This window comes from Dermacentor variabilis, chromosome 5, assembly GCF_050947875.1.
Source record: "Dermacentor variabilis isolate Ectoservices chromosome 5, ASM5094787v1, whole genome shotgun sequence".
In the NCBI taxonomy this organism is placed as follows: Eukaryota; Metazoa; Arthropoda; class Arachnida; order Ixodida; family Ixodidae; genus Dermacentor; species Dermacentor variabilis.
This window is the reverse complement of record NC_134572.1, coordinates 204,560,109-204,575,429: the sequence shown is the minus strand read 5'-3', so window position 1 is coordinate 204,575,429 and position 15,321 is coordinate 204,560,109. Positions and strand designations below refer to the sequence as shown.

Here is a 15,321-nt window from a genome sequence, read left to right as displayed (position 1 = left end):
TCCAAAGCAGTAGTAGGTGCTGGATTACAGATATCTTTGTTCTGTATAGCGCATGGTCCAAGCATACGGCATCAGCGGTTATATATTTATAAACATTGTGCGCCGTTAGCCCCTTTTCTCTTGCTTTTGAGAGAAAGAGGATGATAACCGAATTTTTTTTTGTTGTTGTGTTCGTTCAGTTCTCTACGACGCACTCACACGTATTACGGAAATATTGCGGTCAAGAATAGACATCGCATAATTCTTATGCGAACCCTCTCATATATTATGGCTGTATACAGGCCAAAAAGGCAATGCCGAAGCACACAGCTTATATGTGTATCGTGCTGGCTCACCAACCGCAGTGGTAGCTGTGTTGAGCAGCGCCATGGGCCTCATGCAGCAAGGTTAGCGTAGACATATGGTAATTTCAAGCATACTAGACTTGATATGCGTGAGGACGATGCCAGTGTATCACAAATATTTGATAGCGCCTGCCACTCAGATGTTTCGTGGTTGCCTTAGGTTGGCCGTGCACGAGCATGCGCTCTTATGTTTTATGTTTTGCTCCCTACGTCAATCGATCAGACAGTGAGCTGATTTACCATTTAATGTTGGTAATACAGAGATGCCGGTTTTCTTTGTTGAATTAAAATCGATATAAGCAAAATAGTAAACAACACATACACGCACCGCGGCTGATTATGCGTGTCACATTTTTGCGCCCCCAAGACATATTTCTGCCTACAGTAGTTACCGATGCATTGAAAGGCTTCCCTGACGACCTTATATCAACGAACATGGCGTAAATTTCACAAAGTAAGATCTAAAACATCTCGAAATCGGTCCGCAGCACGCGGCAGCAATACTTTCAAGCAGCGCCGCGCCGGATCGCCCAAGCCAGAGAGAAGGAAAGGCTCTCCGCGCGCCCTTTCCTCCTCGCCCGATCAAACGGTCTATAGTATAAGGCGAAACATTGGGATGCTAATACAGTGAAACCTTGTTAAACCATAGTTGACTGGAGCTCGGAAAAAGTACATACTAAACAGGTAGTACTGCTTAACCAAAATAGCATGAGATCGCCCACTTATCTGTCAAAAACGGAACTCGGAGAGAGTGAGCTGAAATGGGAAAAAAACATGCAGTATTTATTCACTTCGCTCGACAAAAGTGTTATTTTCTTTTGATGCCGCGGCAGCTTAGCAGCGGCGACAGCGGCCTCAAACTTACTGAAGCTAGAGCCAGCTTTTCAGCCAGCCCCCTCTTTTTGGCAAACACTCGCATGACAGATTCCTCGTTGCCGTTACATATTCTCTGTGCACACACGCGGTAAAGCTGCAGAAGTCGTGGGGTGCTGTTCTCGTCGCGATGATTGCATTTGTGAGGCTGACGTAATGCGCAGCTTCTGCTACTGTCGGGCCTGAATCGCCCATGCTGCCGCTTTCTGTGTCGTCCTCGTCACTGTCACTAGTCGACACTTCAGCAATGACAGAAGCAACAATGGTGAAAAGTCAAACCTCGTAGCCAACATCTCTTCGCAGTCGCAGCTGCCAAGCAACTTCTTCGCATTCTGTGGTATAGTGTCTGCCCCTGCCAGATCTCCGTGTTATCATACATTTATGTTTAGTAGTCCAGCTAGATGGCACACCCCCATTCTGTCATGTGACGAGCTTGGACCAATCAGGAGGTGCCATCTGGCGAGTGGAGTCTTTTATGGTAATAAACGGCCGCTAGCCGGCTCAGTCCTAGTCCGGTTTTCATCAGGAGCAGTTAGCTCTGAGTCTCCCTCTCTGTGTCGGCACTCGCCGTGGGCCCCCACTTGCCTGCCGCTGCCGACACAACTTCTTTTTGCGACGAGGATGGGATTCCCGCTGCGGTTCCGACCAAAGCCCCGGGAAACCAACGAGCTTCGTAAGTGAAGCGTCCCTTACGTGTCTGCACAGCCTGCAAACGCCGCCGGCGCACTTGGCGTCGCGAGGCTTCCGAGCCTAGGCCTACTCGCCCCCTTTGTTCTTCCTTGTCCCATTCCTGCTGCGAGCTCCGGCTTGCCTCCTGCACTGCCTCCTGCACGCTACCCGGCATGGCTTCTTTTACGGCGAACCTTCCCGTTTTTCTTGAAGTGCCTGGGCCACCGTTAATTCCATGGTATCGATGGAAAAAAATTTTTCAGGCCCACCTCGAAGCGGCCGGCGGTAGCGACTGGACGGACGCGCGACGAGCGTCCGCGCTCGTCAGCGCTCTCGTGCGTGAGGGACAACGAAAGTACTTTGCAGACGAGGAGCAGGAAGCAGCAAGGCAGTTAACCGGCGCAGCGTCGGCGTCGAGCGAAGCAGCAAGGCAGTCGACCGGCGCAGCGTCAACGTCAAGTGATGCGGTCCCGCCAGCGTCAGAGTTCCAGAAACTCTTGCAGCGGCTTGACCGGCTGTTCGCCGCGTCAACAAATGTTCAGGCGGAGAGGCACGAATTCACCAGTTGACAGTGCAGTCAGTACAGTGCAACTTCGGCACAACCTACAATGAGCGCGTCCGAGACCAAATAATACATGGGGTAGCGAACGTCAGCGTTCGCGAAAAGTTATTAGCTCATGGCGAAACCCTGTCCCTGGACAAAGCAGAAAAAATTGGACGCTCTTTAGAAGCCTTGCATCGAGCGAACCGCGTGCTCGGATCCGAAAATGTACGAAGAATTGAGGTATTTCAACCTGGCATTCCGTCGACAGGCCAAGATGACAGACTTCTTCCGGGAAGCTGCCAAGATGGCCGACTTCTTCCGAGAAGCCGCCAAGATGACCGACTTCTTCCGAGAGGCCGTCAAGAGGGCCGACTTCTTCCGAGAGGCCGCCAAGAGGGCCGACTTCTTCCGAGAGGCCGCCAAGAGGGCCGACTTCTTCCGAGAGGCCGCCAAGAGGGCCGACTTCTTCCGAGAGGCCGCCAAGAGGGCCGACTTCTTCCGAGAGGCCGCCAAGAGGGCCGACCTCTTCCGAGAGGCCGCCAAGAGGGCCGACTTCTTCCGAGAGGCCGCCAAGAGGGCCGACTTCTTCCGAGAGGCCGCCAAGAGGGCCGACTTCTTCCGAGAGGCCGCCAAGAGGGCCGACTTCTTCCGAGAGGCCGCCAAGAGGGCCGACTTCTTCCGAGAGGCCGCCAAGAGGGCCGACTTCTTCCGAGAGGCCGCCAAGAGGGCCGACTTCTTCCGAGAGGCCGCCAAGAGGGCCGACTTCTTCCGAGAGGCCGTCAAGAGGGCCGACTTCTTCCGAGAGGCCGCCAAGAGGGCCGACTTCTTCCGAGAGGCCGCCAAGAGGGCCGACTTCTTCCGAGAGGCCGCCAAGAGGGCCGACTTCTTCCGAGAGGCCGCCAAGAGGGCCGACTTCTTCCGAGAGGCCGCCAAGAGGGCCGACTTCTTCCGAGAGGCCGCCAAGAGGGCCGACTTCTTCCGAGAGGCCGCCAAGAGGGCCCACTTCTTCCGAGAGGCCGCCAAGAGGGCCGACTTCTTCCGAGAGGCCGCCAAGAGGGCCGACTTCTTCCGAGAGGCCGCCAAGAGGGCCGACTTCTTCCGAGAGGCCGCCAAGAGGGCCGACTTCTTCCGAGAGGCCGCCAAGAGGGCCGACTTCTTCCGAGAGGCCGCCAAGAGGGCCGACTTCTTCCGAGAGGCCGCCAAAAGGGCCGACTTCTTCCGAGAGGCCGTCAAGAGGGCCGACTTCTTCCGAGAGGCCGTCAAGAGGGCCGACTTCTTCCGAGAGGCCGTCAAGAGGGCCGACTTCTTCCGAGAGGCCGCCAAGAGGGCCGACTTCTTCCGAGAGGACACCAAGAGGGCCGACTTCTTCCGAGAAGCCACCAAGATGGTCGACATTTCGCACATGGCTCCTCCGGGAACCGTGGTGCATGCGATCGGTGTGGCAGCAGGAACCATATTGCGTCTTACAGGAATTGTCCAGCAAGAAATCGGCGATGCAACGCCTGCCACACGTTGGGCCATTTCGCTTCGGTATGTCGAAAGACCCAAACAGCGGTGCAACACGTCTCTCCCGCAGAGACGCTGTCTTCGTCAACTTCCGCAGGGCAGCCGTCCACGTCTGTCTTGACGGTAAGCGCTTTTGAAACTAAAAAAGATTTGGAAGTTCCGGTCGTAGTTAACGGCGTCTCCATGCGACTGCTGGTGGATACGGGAGCGTCTGTGTCATTCATGACGGCCGAAAATTTTAGAAATCACTTTGGTCGACAGCACAGGCTGTCACAAACAGTGGACTTGAGAAATTTCTCCAAGCAACGCATCGACATTCAAGGCCTGTTTCAAGCCACTGTCCAGTTTATCCAAAGGTCACGCTCTGTCACATTCCACGTAACGACTACAGGAACATCACTGCTGGGTTTAGACACCATCCAATGCTTGGGCATACAGATTGATGGTACGTCGCTGACATGTCGTCTACCTTCGCTTCCTCCAGTACAGAGCCCCACAGGTGTGCCTCCGGGTTTTGATCACCACTTCAGTGACGAGTTGGGTCTCGTCAACAACTTTGTGCACCGAATTCATTGGCAGCAAGATGCGAAACCAGTATCTTCAAAGTTGCGCCGACTACCCCTGGCTCTCCGTGACCAGGGCACAAATGAATTGCGACGTCTCGAGGACTGCGACGTCATCGAGCACGTCGAGGCTTCTGAGTGGGTGTCTCCACTCGTGGTGGTGCGCAAGAAGGATGGAACCATGTGGCTCTGTGTAGATCTACGGGAACAGGAGAGTCTTGTGCCTCAAGTTCAAGAAAAGGTCTTGCAGAAACAGCGTCAAACTAAGCAGTGTGTAGACAAACGTAGAGGTGCTCAGGCAATTCGTGTCAAGGTGGGAGACACTGTCAGAATTAGATTTAACAGGAAAGGATTTTTTAAATACAGTAAACCTCGTACAGTGAAGGCCCAGATAGGACCATCTATTTTTGTACTCAGTGATGGGAAAACGTGGCATGTGTCTAAGTTAACCCTAGTGATGAAGGATCCAGCAGGTAGTACATTGTGTACAAGTGATAGAGACTTTTTGTACTCGTATTCAAATTTGGATAGTCATTCCGATGACTCGTCTGTAGTGACAGCGTCTTCTCATAGTTATAAGCGTCAGCTAAGTAGTTCATCTGAATGTATCACTTCCGAGTCTGCACAGTCAGCAGTCGTCTCTGATTCCGTGGGGGAATCTGTAGCCTCCCAGGACTTGTTGGGACTTCGAGAGGAGCTTCCTGGGCAACCCTCTCCAGCTTTGAGCGACACCCACATTCAATTGTCCAACCAGGGGGAGGGAAATAGTAGTTGGACGACTGGGTCTTCGAAGTCGACCGATACGCGTCGGAACCCCTAAAGTTCTTCTGAGGTACGCTCACGTCCTCATCGTAACAGAAAGCGGCCTCCGTGGCTCCATGATTGTTTCTTGAGTGTAGAGTGTATTGCCCTCTTGAAATGCAACGGCTAGGGGCCTCGCTGTGACATTACGGAGACAGTTCACATGTTTCGTTAACACAGGTATATAATGTGTCTCTATGATGCGGTGCAATGAGTCTTGTGCCAGTGCTCCTTGTCGGATTTTGTAGTGAGTGACTGCCTGTGTTATGGTGCCCCAAGTCTGGTGCATGTGTGTGTAAACGTGGAGGGGAACGAACTGAATTGTCCTTGGACTTAAGTACGCGTCTTGTGTGCGCGTTTCACTGTATGCTTACTTTGTTTCCAGGGGGGGGGGGGATGATGTGGTATAGTGTCTCCCCCTGCCAGATCTCCGTGTTATCATACATTTATGTTTAGTAGTAGTCCAGCTAGATGGCGCACCCCCATTCTGTCATGTGACGAGCTTGGACCAATCAGAAGGTGCCATCTGGCGAGTGGAGTCTTTTATGGTAATAAACGGCCGCTAGCCGGCTCAGTCCTAGTCCAGTTTTCATCAGGAGCAGTTCTCTGCAGCGTCTCTGCAGTTCTCTGCAGTTCTGAGCAACTTCTCTGCGTCGGCGCTCGCCGCGCGTTCGCTGGGCGCGGGCCCCCACTTGCCTGCCGCTGCCAACACAACACATTCCATATGCCACACACCGTAGTCAACAGTAGATCCCTGTCGCATGCCAGTGTCGTCTTGTTAGTGTCGTGTCTGATAGCACGAACATGGCATGCACAATGTCTAATTTTTCTTCTATGCTTAGCACCCGGTGTCTTTTTTATCTGAGCTTCGCCATGACAAGAGTCCTTGGTTGCATGACGCCACAAGGCTCTCTAGCACGGCGCCGAAATGATGTTGATGTTGATGTGGCTTCACGCGCAAATGCACAAGGCACTTGGAGGCCATTGTTCCGATCTCTGAGGCTTGTTGTTCTGCTGGGCCACCCGATGGAGATGACACACCGCCGTGCTTGCGCAACGAAAAGTGGAAACACTACGTGTTAACTTATATGTACTTAATAAGCTGGTACTGTTTATGCAGATACAAAACACATTATTTTCATTGGCCACTGAGTCGGGGATTTGACATTACTACTTTTAAAACGAAACTACTGCTTAAGCGGGTATGGTTTAACGAGGTTTTACTGTAATAGGAAAAAGAACTCGTATTATACGCAGGTTTTTACGGTAACTTCAAGCACCTAAAACCCTCCTGGGATGGCGCATTTTCTTTACATTTTGATGTTGCTTTTCACTTTCTTGCAGCAGTTTCGTTTACTGTAGTTGCCTTTTTGATCGTCGTGCATCCATGCGTTGTGTAGAAGTAGATGACAGCGCATTCAAAGCGTCCGCTCTTTTCTCTGGTCGCGTAACCTCTTTATTAGTGAGACAGGAGAGCACGTTGTTGGGCGAGTCGGTCGTACATACTTCTGTATAACTGTATCTGTACATCTGTACAGATCTGTATCTGTATCTGTATCTGTATCTGTACATCTGTATAAGAAAGAGAAAACGTTCTTGGCATGTGTGCTTAGGCAATGATTGAATGAAAATTTAGGTATATATATGTATGTGCTTTCTGAATAAAATCAGTCGCGAGTTTGCGCCCGTCCATGTCCTTACTCGTCCGTGTCTTTTTTTAGCGCAATTTCCTTCTTTAAGTTATTAGTGAGAGTTGGAGCTTAAATCCGAAGTTGAATATTTGACGCAAAATTTCTGCTCTCGCCGAGGTCGCGTTGCCATCGTAACTGCACGCGGACACACCATTACCATCGCTTGCAGACACGCCTTCATCGCGGCCCACGGTCACGTCGTCAGCACCACACTCGTGTGCTTTCCCGGTAACTCACGTGCGCTGGTCGTGCCTCGTCGATAAGCTCGGCATCATCCACTTCTACGAGTGGCTGCCTCCCTCTTTTCGACTCCTTTTCTGGTCTTCCGTACACATGGGCTGTTCAGAACTTGATTTCTTTAGCGATCATCACAGAACACATGTGTTAAGCTGCCATGATCGTCACTGACGTCAATCGGATCACGCAGCTCGCTGCTGTGCAAATGTGCACGAGAGAGGTTTTTCAGCAATCCAAATCTACAGCAACCAATAGGAGCATGCCCTGTATCCCACATGACTACTACACCCAATCGCAATGCCGCATCTGCCTTTTTTTCACCTGTGTTTGCTGGTTTGTTTTTCGGTGGAAAAATACGTCACTCCAGCCATCTTTAGCTCTGATCTCTCCTCGTTACGACGATACCAAGATGGCGGCACTGCATCAACAGATAGCCGAGCTATAGTGAACTAGGAGGCTTTCAAAACCTTCTAGTTCACTGTCAACGAGTGATCTGCGGTGCCACGGGCTTTCCAAAGCCCGATTTCTTTTGCAGTTTTTGATGACAGCACTTTAGGTAACTGCTGTCTTCTCTATTTGTATCCAGTATTTCATTATAATATTTCACCACGAGGTAAGTAAAGGTGAATAGATCATGAAAAAAAAATAAATCGAAAAAGAAAAACCTCTGACAATCTGACCACTTCAGTTGAATCATCCCCCCTTAAGTTTGCTGGGGAAATCAGGATTATGGTTAGGGGGTCTGTAGCATACACCAAGAATGATTAGTTGCGTATCGGCATGGCAGATTAGCCATAGAATTTCGTGGTCACATGAAATACTGACAGGGTAGCAGGACAGCTCATTGTGAACAGCGATTAGAATGCCAGCCCCTCTGGCACCATCGCGCCTGTTCCTCTGTCACCGCGCTTTCGTTGGAGATATGCATTGATTCAGTATGAAACGGTAACTTTAGTTGCCGACACCTGACGAAGCAGCTCTGATTAGGCCTAACGGGCCAGACAGTGTTGCCAATACTGTGGCCTTGACGAAAATACGCGACTGGCCAGTGTGATAACAGGCCACAAACTGTTGTGCAAAGCTTGTTGCTGATGTGTTCGTACAGGTGGCTCATTGGCGATTGCTCGCATGATCACGCGTTTGGGTTAGATTCAGAGCCGTTGAAGTGGAGTTCAGGTCCGCACTCGATCAGCTGGCAACTACTGTGAGCACGTGTGCAAATCTGCATGCGGGGACATTGAACTTGCATATTTGATACGACCAGCTTACATTCCTGTGTCTAATCAGCCCGATCTTCACGCTTGCTTCCGTTCTTTCCAGACGTTCTGCTTTTGTTATTCGTTTTGTATGCATAGTGTTAATCATTTCGATTGATCTGGTTGACGAGGTTTAACTTTGTATCAGTGGAGACTGCGTGCCATCGAAACACAATGCGCATCAAGGCACCAACCACGGCTGGGTCAATCATCGAATATATTAAATATTAGAAAAACGAAATATTTGAGGAATTGAGCACTAGATATTTGATTCGGAAGTAAAATTATTCAAACATTTGCTATTCCATTCGAAAATGAATATTCGAGTATTTGCGTACCTCTGTTCAAATAGTTCGTGCAGATGCAAGCTTGTTAATGTGTTTATGGCTCTGGTCAAGCTGTGTGAGGTGGCATTTTGTTCAGTGAGTGCTCAACTGTGTATTAAAGGGCCCCTGAAACGGTTTGGACGAATTTTGTAGATGCGTAGGGTACAGCTTAAGTAGAACATTAGCACCACAATTTAAGTGAAGCGTTACGTATTAATGGAGCTACACGCTATTGCAAGTTACCCTCCTCCCTAGCCATGCTTTTCCTCCTCAACTCGTTCGCCGAGCGATCGGGGCTAAGCTCCGCCTTCACTGGTTCTGCGTCACGATGCGACGCCACATCGTCCACTTCCGGTTGTTTTGTTGCCCACCCCCGCCCGCGCGCAACCTCTTCGCTAGCCGCTTGGCCGTCGACCCCAAGCGAGAGCTATCGAAGCAGTGTGCGTTGCGAGCATTCTGTCATAGCGCCGACCGTGTCTGGTATTCCGGTAACCACAGGCAAGCTGGGTGTTTCTGCAGATGGCTGCAGGCATAAGCTCAAGTTGATGAAGGAACTTTAGCGTAGACCTACGTGAGCGGCCTGATCGGTCTGCACGGCCCAGGCACTTGTTGGCGCAGAGCTTAACCAGCGAAACAAAGAGCTAATATTACTCTAACCATGTGGAAAACATTTTAAACGTTACAAAAACAATGTGTTGATGATTACACTCCTGCGAAAAATTTACACCACCAGCAAAGAAGAATACGTTTTGCTACTTCTACTGTGTGTGGTTGAGCTCTATGCCACCAGGTGGCTGCACTGTGCAGACCATTCACATTTGCTCTTCTGCTCACCCGTTAAACTAGGGTGGCTAGTTAAACGGCACAGTCAAGCGGCCAGGCCCTGTCTCCTTGCGCTTGCGTTTGCCCTAATACCGGACTCGCGAAACGCTATTGCGTTACTAATCTTCCGGTGTAAAGTGACGGCCACAATCGCGCAAATCCTGGCGCCGATCGGATAGCGGCAGTCCGATGCGCTGCAGGCCAGTCCGCTCGTCTACTGGCTTGCAGAGAGAAACGATGTCGCAGTTGGGCATATTGCCAGTCGCTACGTTTGCAGTCCACAATGCAACAAAGTCAAACCATAGCGCTCGCGGAAAGACAGACCGACATTGACGGCGGAGCTCTCGTCAAGAATGGAGCACGTTGCAACACAAGCAGACGACACTTGCTGTGTGCCGGAAGTGTTTAAGCGTACTGAAATATTGTTCTTGTGCATTCTCTTTATGTTACTTTCTTTTTATGAAAACAAGTTAACTAACATTGCAACTATTACGAACATCATTTTTTTACCATAAAGTTGGAAAAATTATCGAACACGCGCCCAGGTCAGCCAATTGGATAGCTCGCCCCACTGACGTCATATGGGTGATTTCCGTTATATGGGTTGGGGCGGCTTAAAATTCCGCCGAGCCGTGTGCTGCAATCGGCAGAGATGTGTATTTTTAAAACCGTATACTAAATTACACGCTTTACGTGGAGCACTTAGATGTGTCAATTATTGATCAGAAGGACCTACTCTAACGATTCAGTATGTTTGTAGAAAATCGTCAAAATCGTTTCAGGGTCCCTTTAAGGTGCATTGGAAGCTAGTGTTTAAATAATTACAACAAATAAGTATGTTTTGTTGCTGTAAATTTTAAAGGAAAAAACACAGCTTGTGCATAAGAAAATATGTTACAGCAGCTCCTTTCATCTGTGCTGTGGTTTTGATTATATATACTTTTGTGCATGGAAAGCTTTCTTACTTTCTGTACCCTTCGTGAGATGTGGAAACTGCTGTGATAAATTATGTATGTGGTGCGCAAGATGTTGTAGATGTGGCTACTAAGCATTGCTACATTCAAAAACAGATAAACCTGGGACATCAATTTGCAAAAGAATATTGCAACACATGTCTGCCCAGTAGATGACTCAGCATCTTGCTGTATGTGTACAAAAGTGCAATCAACTGGTGAGACCTACAGCTAGAAGTTCCAGTGCTACCAACGCTGCATCTTGAAGCTGATTTTACTGGTGTGTGCTGACATTAGCGAGCTAGCAGTCAGCCGGAAGGTGCTCTTGTGAAAAGTGCGGCACTGATTGATTGCCCAGAAATTGTGCAGCTGAGTCATGATAGATCCATATTTAAAGTGACTAGGTTGCTCTGAGCAATGTGCTGCTCACATGATTGTTATCTTGCTTTTTTGGCTACCTGCTTACAGCAGTGCACATTGGCGTAAGTCCAAAACTTTTGTTCCTCCTGCTCTTAACATACCGTAGTCTAGTTATCGGGTGACAAAATTGTTGACTTTTGCATAATTGTTTAGGCTGCTGGGTCATAATCATGAATGTTTTGTTTTGTTTTATTTATTTTATTTAGGAAGACCTCACAGGCCTATGAAGCGGCATAGGGCGAGGGGAGCATATGGTACAATTTATCACAACATGCAATTAGTAAAGAGATATCAATGCATACAAGGATTAAAATATTGACTCAAAACAAAGCAATGTTGAATATCACGCAAACCAGAAAGATGTCAAAGAAAGAAAAAGAACTGAACATATAATCATTGCATAAAAATGGGAAGTACAGCAATAACAGCAAGAAGGATTGCATAAAAGCAGCAAGTTACTTTGTGTTGGGTCAATATACATTGCGTAATGTTAAAAAGAAAAGAACATGGCATAATGCGTGACAATGCATTGAAAACATAAACACTATGGGATTGATAAGTATCCATGTACTAACTCAACTCTACATGCAATGACGAGAAAAATTTTTTGAAGCATTGCAACACCTTTAATCCTTTCATAATAAGGTAATGTTCATTGCCTGTCCTCTCTTCCTTGTGTTTCTGGTCTGCTATGAAATTGCTGCTTTGAACTTGGAAAGAGTTCTGAGCATGCGAAAAAACTGCGTATTTGTTCCTAATGCTTCATTTTTGCTAGTAATGAACAGCGCTTCATAATATGCAATGTAATGATAGAAACTTGCTAGCATTGTGAATATACTTGAATGTGAAAATTATATTATAATAATGGTGAAAGCACTTACTCATTATTGAAGAACTACTTGAAAAGTGTTCCGTTATATTCACTTCTGCCACTTCTCAATTCATATTTGATTCATTCTCAAAATGACTATTTGCACTCCTCTGCTCTAGGCCACAAGAAGGTGAAGTATTGTTTGCAAAGTCTGACAATGAAACATGTTTTGACTAGTTGGGAAGCTTTATAAGAAAGGTTGTGGATGCATACAATGTAACAAATAATTTTCACACTTTTGGCATAATAAATTTTGAAATAGAAAATTACAAAGCATGCTTGCAAGAGGAGTTTCTTCTAACTTCGCATGTTCATGTTTTCCAGCATAAGCAAGCCATAACTTTCAAACTCGCCTGCCATGTTCTACATCATTGTCCAAATGCACATTTTATGACATTTGTTTTAGTGTTAAGATCGCTGTCTGAATATTTTAAATGTGCATCACTGTCCTCTTTCACAAATAAAAAAAGATGGATTTTCTTCACCATTGACATGATTATTGTTGCCTATGTTAAGGTTAAGGAGCATTTTAAAAAATCATTCCTGTATAATAGAGAGTTTTAGAATAGGGGCCCCAAACGTTTTGGGGCCCCAAAGAAATAGCGTCGAAGCCACTGCGCATGCGCAAGACGCAAACTGCCTTTGGGTTTTGCGTTGGGAACGCTATTTCACCGATTTAGCGGGAGCCCAAATAGCGGGCCCAAAAGTTTTGCGTCTGCAAACATGGCGGCACCCATCGAAGCGATGGCTCTAACCTAGCACCAAACTGGGTTCGATTCGCGGTAACGCGTGAAGTTCGCAAGCTAGGAGAAGTGACTGCGGTTATCGCTTTCTCTCAACTAGCGTGTGTTATGAAGATTGACTCATTAGACGCCGCTGATTTTGAATTCGATTGTGGATTTTATGGCTCTTGGGCCTAACACGGCTAAGCTTGGCTGGTGAAGGCTAGTAAAGTTGGTTTGCTCAAAACTAAGCACAACTAATTGTTTGCTGCTTACAGAATAGCCTCTAAATTGTAATTAAATGCGAATACACGCAAGTCAAAATTATTATTCCTATCATAAAATGGTATATTTTATTTAATTATTTCTGATAGCTTTTCTTTGATGCCGTAGTGGCGCTGTCAGCGCAAGATGCTATCCGCAAACGTAAAACCCTATTCTAAAACTCTTCACTCCTACGTGTCCCAACGCTAACACTCGCAAAGCTCTTTGGGGCCCCAAACTATTGGGGCCCCAAACTATTGGGGCCCCTATTCTAAAACTCCCTAATGTTTCTAGTACAGCACATACGGCATGCCTAGAGACCCTGTGGAAAGCATTGCACATAATGCACTGCAAGCAGCCATCGTGTCAGGTGCCCTTATGACTTGCGCAAGAATCATATTGTAATCACCGTGCAGTTATTCAGCACGTTTTGTTTTGAGGTAGAATGGCATGGTAAGTAAATTGCCTGGCCCTGAAGTGTCTTCTTGTTGGAAATTGCAATTTTTCCTGCTCCTCAAGAGCTTTTCTCAAAGGGGAAATGCCGCTTACGCCAGTGTACTGCTTGTTTCAGCAATTCTCATTGGGTATCAGCTCACTTTCAGCTTTGGGTGTCGTCGGCTCATCGTTGGAGATTGTGCTCATCCTGTATCCTTATCACATGCTTGCACTTTTGTACGTTCAAGTGTGGCCCCTGTTTCTTTTTTCGTTACGGTCCCCACAAACATAAACACGAAAATGCAGTAATATACATTGATTCTTTAAGCACACTGAAGGCTCTACATCTGAAGTCTGAGTGTGAATCCCTGATAGGAGACATTTTAAACATGGTGGTGCTTAACAAATACGAGAGGTCAATTCGTTTCTGCTGGGTTCCAACCATGTTGGGATACCGGGTAACGAAGCAGCTGATAGATGTGCATTGATGGCAGCATACAAAGACATAACAAACACAACACTTCCATATAAAGTTGTATCCATCTGATTAGAAAAGCCATAACGTTAAAATGGCAACATGAATGGGACCGTTGTGCCGACAAGTTACATCTCACGAAACCCATAGTTGGTGAGTGGAAGACATGTTATCTTCAAGAACGGTTCTTCAAAGTAGTTTTATGCCGACTACATATTGGGTACACACACCTCACACACAATTACAGTAAAACCTCGTTAATTCGCACTCGGTTTATTCGAAATCCCGCGTAATTCGAAGGTTTTCGGCGGCCCCAACAATTCGTATGCAAATTTTGCCGGATAATTTGAACAGCCAGCTTGCCTATATCCGGATAATATATCAGTTTAAACCATGGCCTCCGTGATTTTTCCATGCCTCCGTGATCCGAAAAAAAAAAATGAGTCTGCCAGTCTCTGAGGCCACAGTATAGTTGCCGGAGTGGCAGCCAGGTGGCACTTTAAATCAACTTTTTTTTTCCGGCGCTTTGTTGTGCCTCAGTGATCTGCACAGTGCTACAGCCGGTTTTGGAGGCTAGGTTTAGTTCACAAAGCAACAACCAGGTGCCGCGAGGTCGAAATTTTTCTGGTCCCGTTTACGTTGTTTCTTTGTCTAGCTTGTGGCAGGCACTGCTCATAGTATTTTGATTGTTCGGTGCCGCGACCAGACGTGTTCTGTGCTCTGCTGGTTATTCTTGACCACGTGTGCGGTGTTGGTGTTAAGAAAATGTCGAAGTACGGAACTCTGACTCTCTGCCAGAAAGTGTGCCTGATTGAGAAGGCTGAAAAATGGGCGAGCTCCAAAACACAGCTGACGGAAAAGCACAAGGTGCCTTTATCGACCCTTTAGACAATATTGAAGAATAAGACAACGATCCTCGAGGCCTACGGGAAGACACATTCGACGAAGCAGACAAGGATTCGTTTTCCTACATATCCAGACATTGAAGACGCCTTGATAAAGTGGCTTCAGCATGCAAATGCAGCACACCTGCCTGTGAACGGCACGCTGCTGCTCGAAAAGGTTGATGAGCTTGCACTGCAGCTGGGCCATGAAGCATTTAAGTGCAGCAACGGCTGGTTGTCCAGATTTAAAGACCGCAATAACCTCACATTCGTGACAGTGTGTGGCAAAAGCGGGAGCATTGACCCAAATGTTGTCGAGAATTGGAAAAAGCATACATTGGCTCCACTGCTTCAGCAGTACGCGGAGGACAATGTTTACAACATGGACAAGGCCGCATTATTTTATAAAATACTGCCAATGAAGACGTTTGCCCCAAAGGATGCGGTAGTCACTAGAAAAAAACAACCCAAGGATAGAATAACCGTTCTGTTTGGTGCGAATATGTCCGGCAGTCACAAACTCCCGCTGCTGATCATTAGAAAAGTGAAGAAGCCTCGGTGCTTCAAGAATGCACGACTTCCTTCTAAGGATGACGTGCTGTACAGAAGTAACAAAAAGGCTTGGATGACGGCAGCGCTGTTCGAGGAGTATGTGAGGCACCTTG

General features: G+C 47.6%; 1 protein-coding gene across 8 annotated transcripts in view; it reads left to right on the top strand.

Annotated features, from left to right (window-relative positions):
• Nucleotides 1–15,321, top strand: part of lili (LMBR1-like protein lilipod) — a 306,045-nt gene that overhangs the window by 261,401 nt on the left and 29,323 nt on the right. For 7 of the 8 annotated variants that reach the window (XM_075693928.1, XM_075693931.1, XM_075693930.1 and 4 more), the window contains one exon: nucleotides 13,434–13,507. The exons of the other annotated variant lie outside the window; for it this stretch is intronic. In XM_075693928.1, the coding sequence (XP_075550043.1) occupies nucleotides 13,434–13,507 (74 nt within the window). The remainder of the gene's footprint in view (nucleotides 1–13,433; nucleotides 13,508–15,321) is intronic. 8 annotated transcript variants of the gene reach the window in all.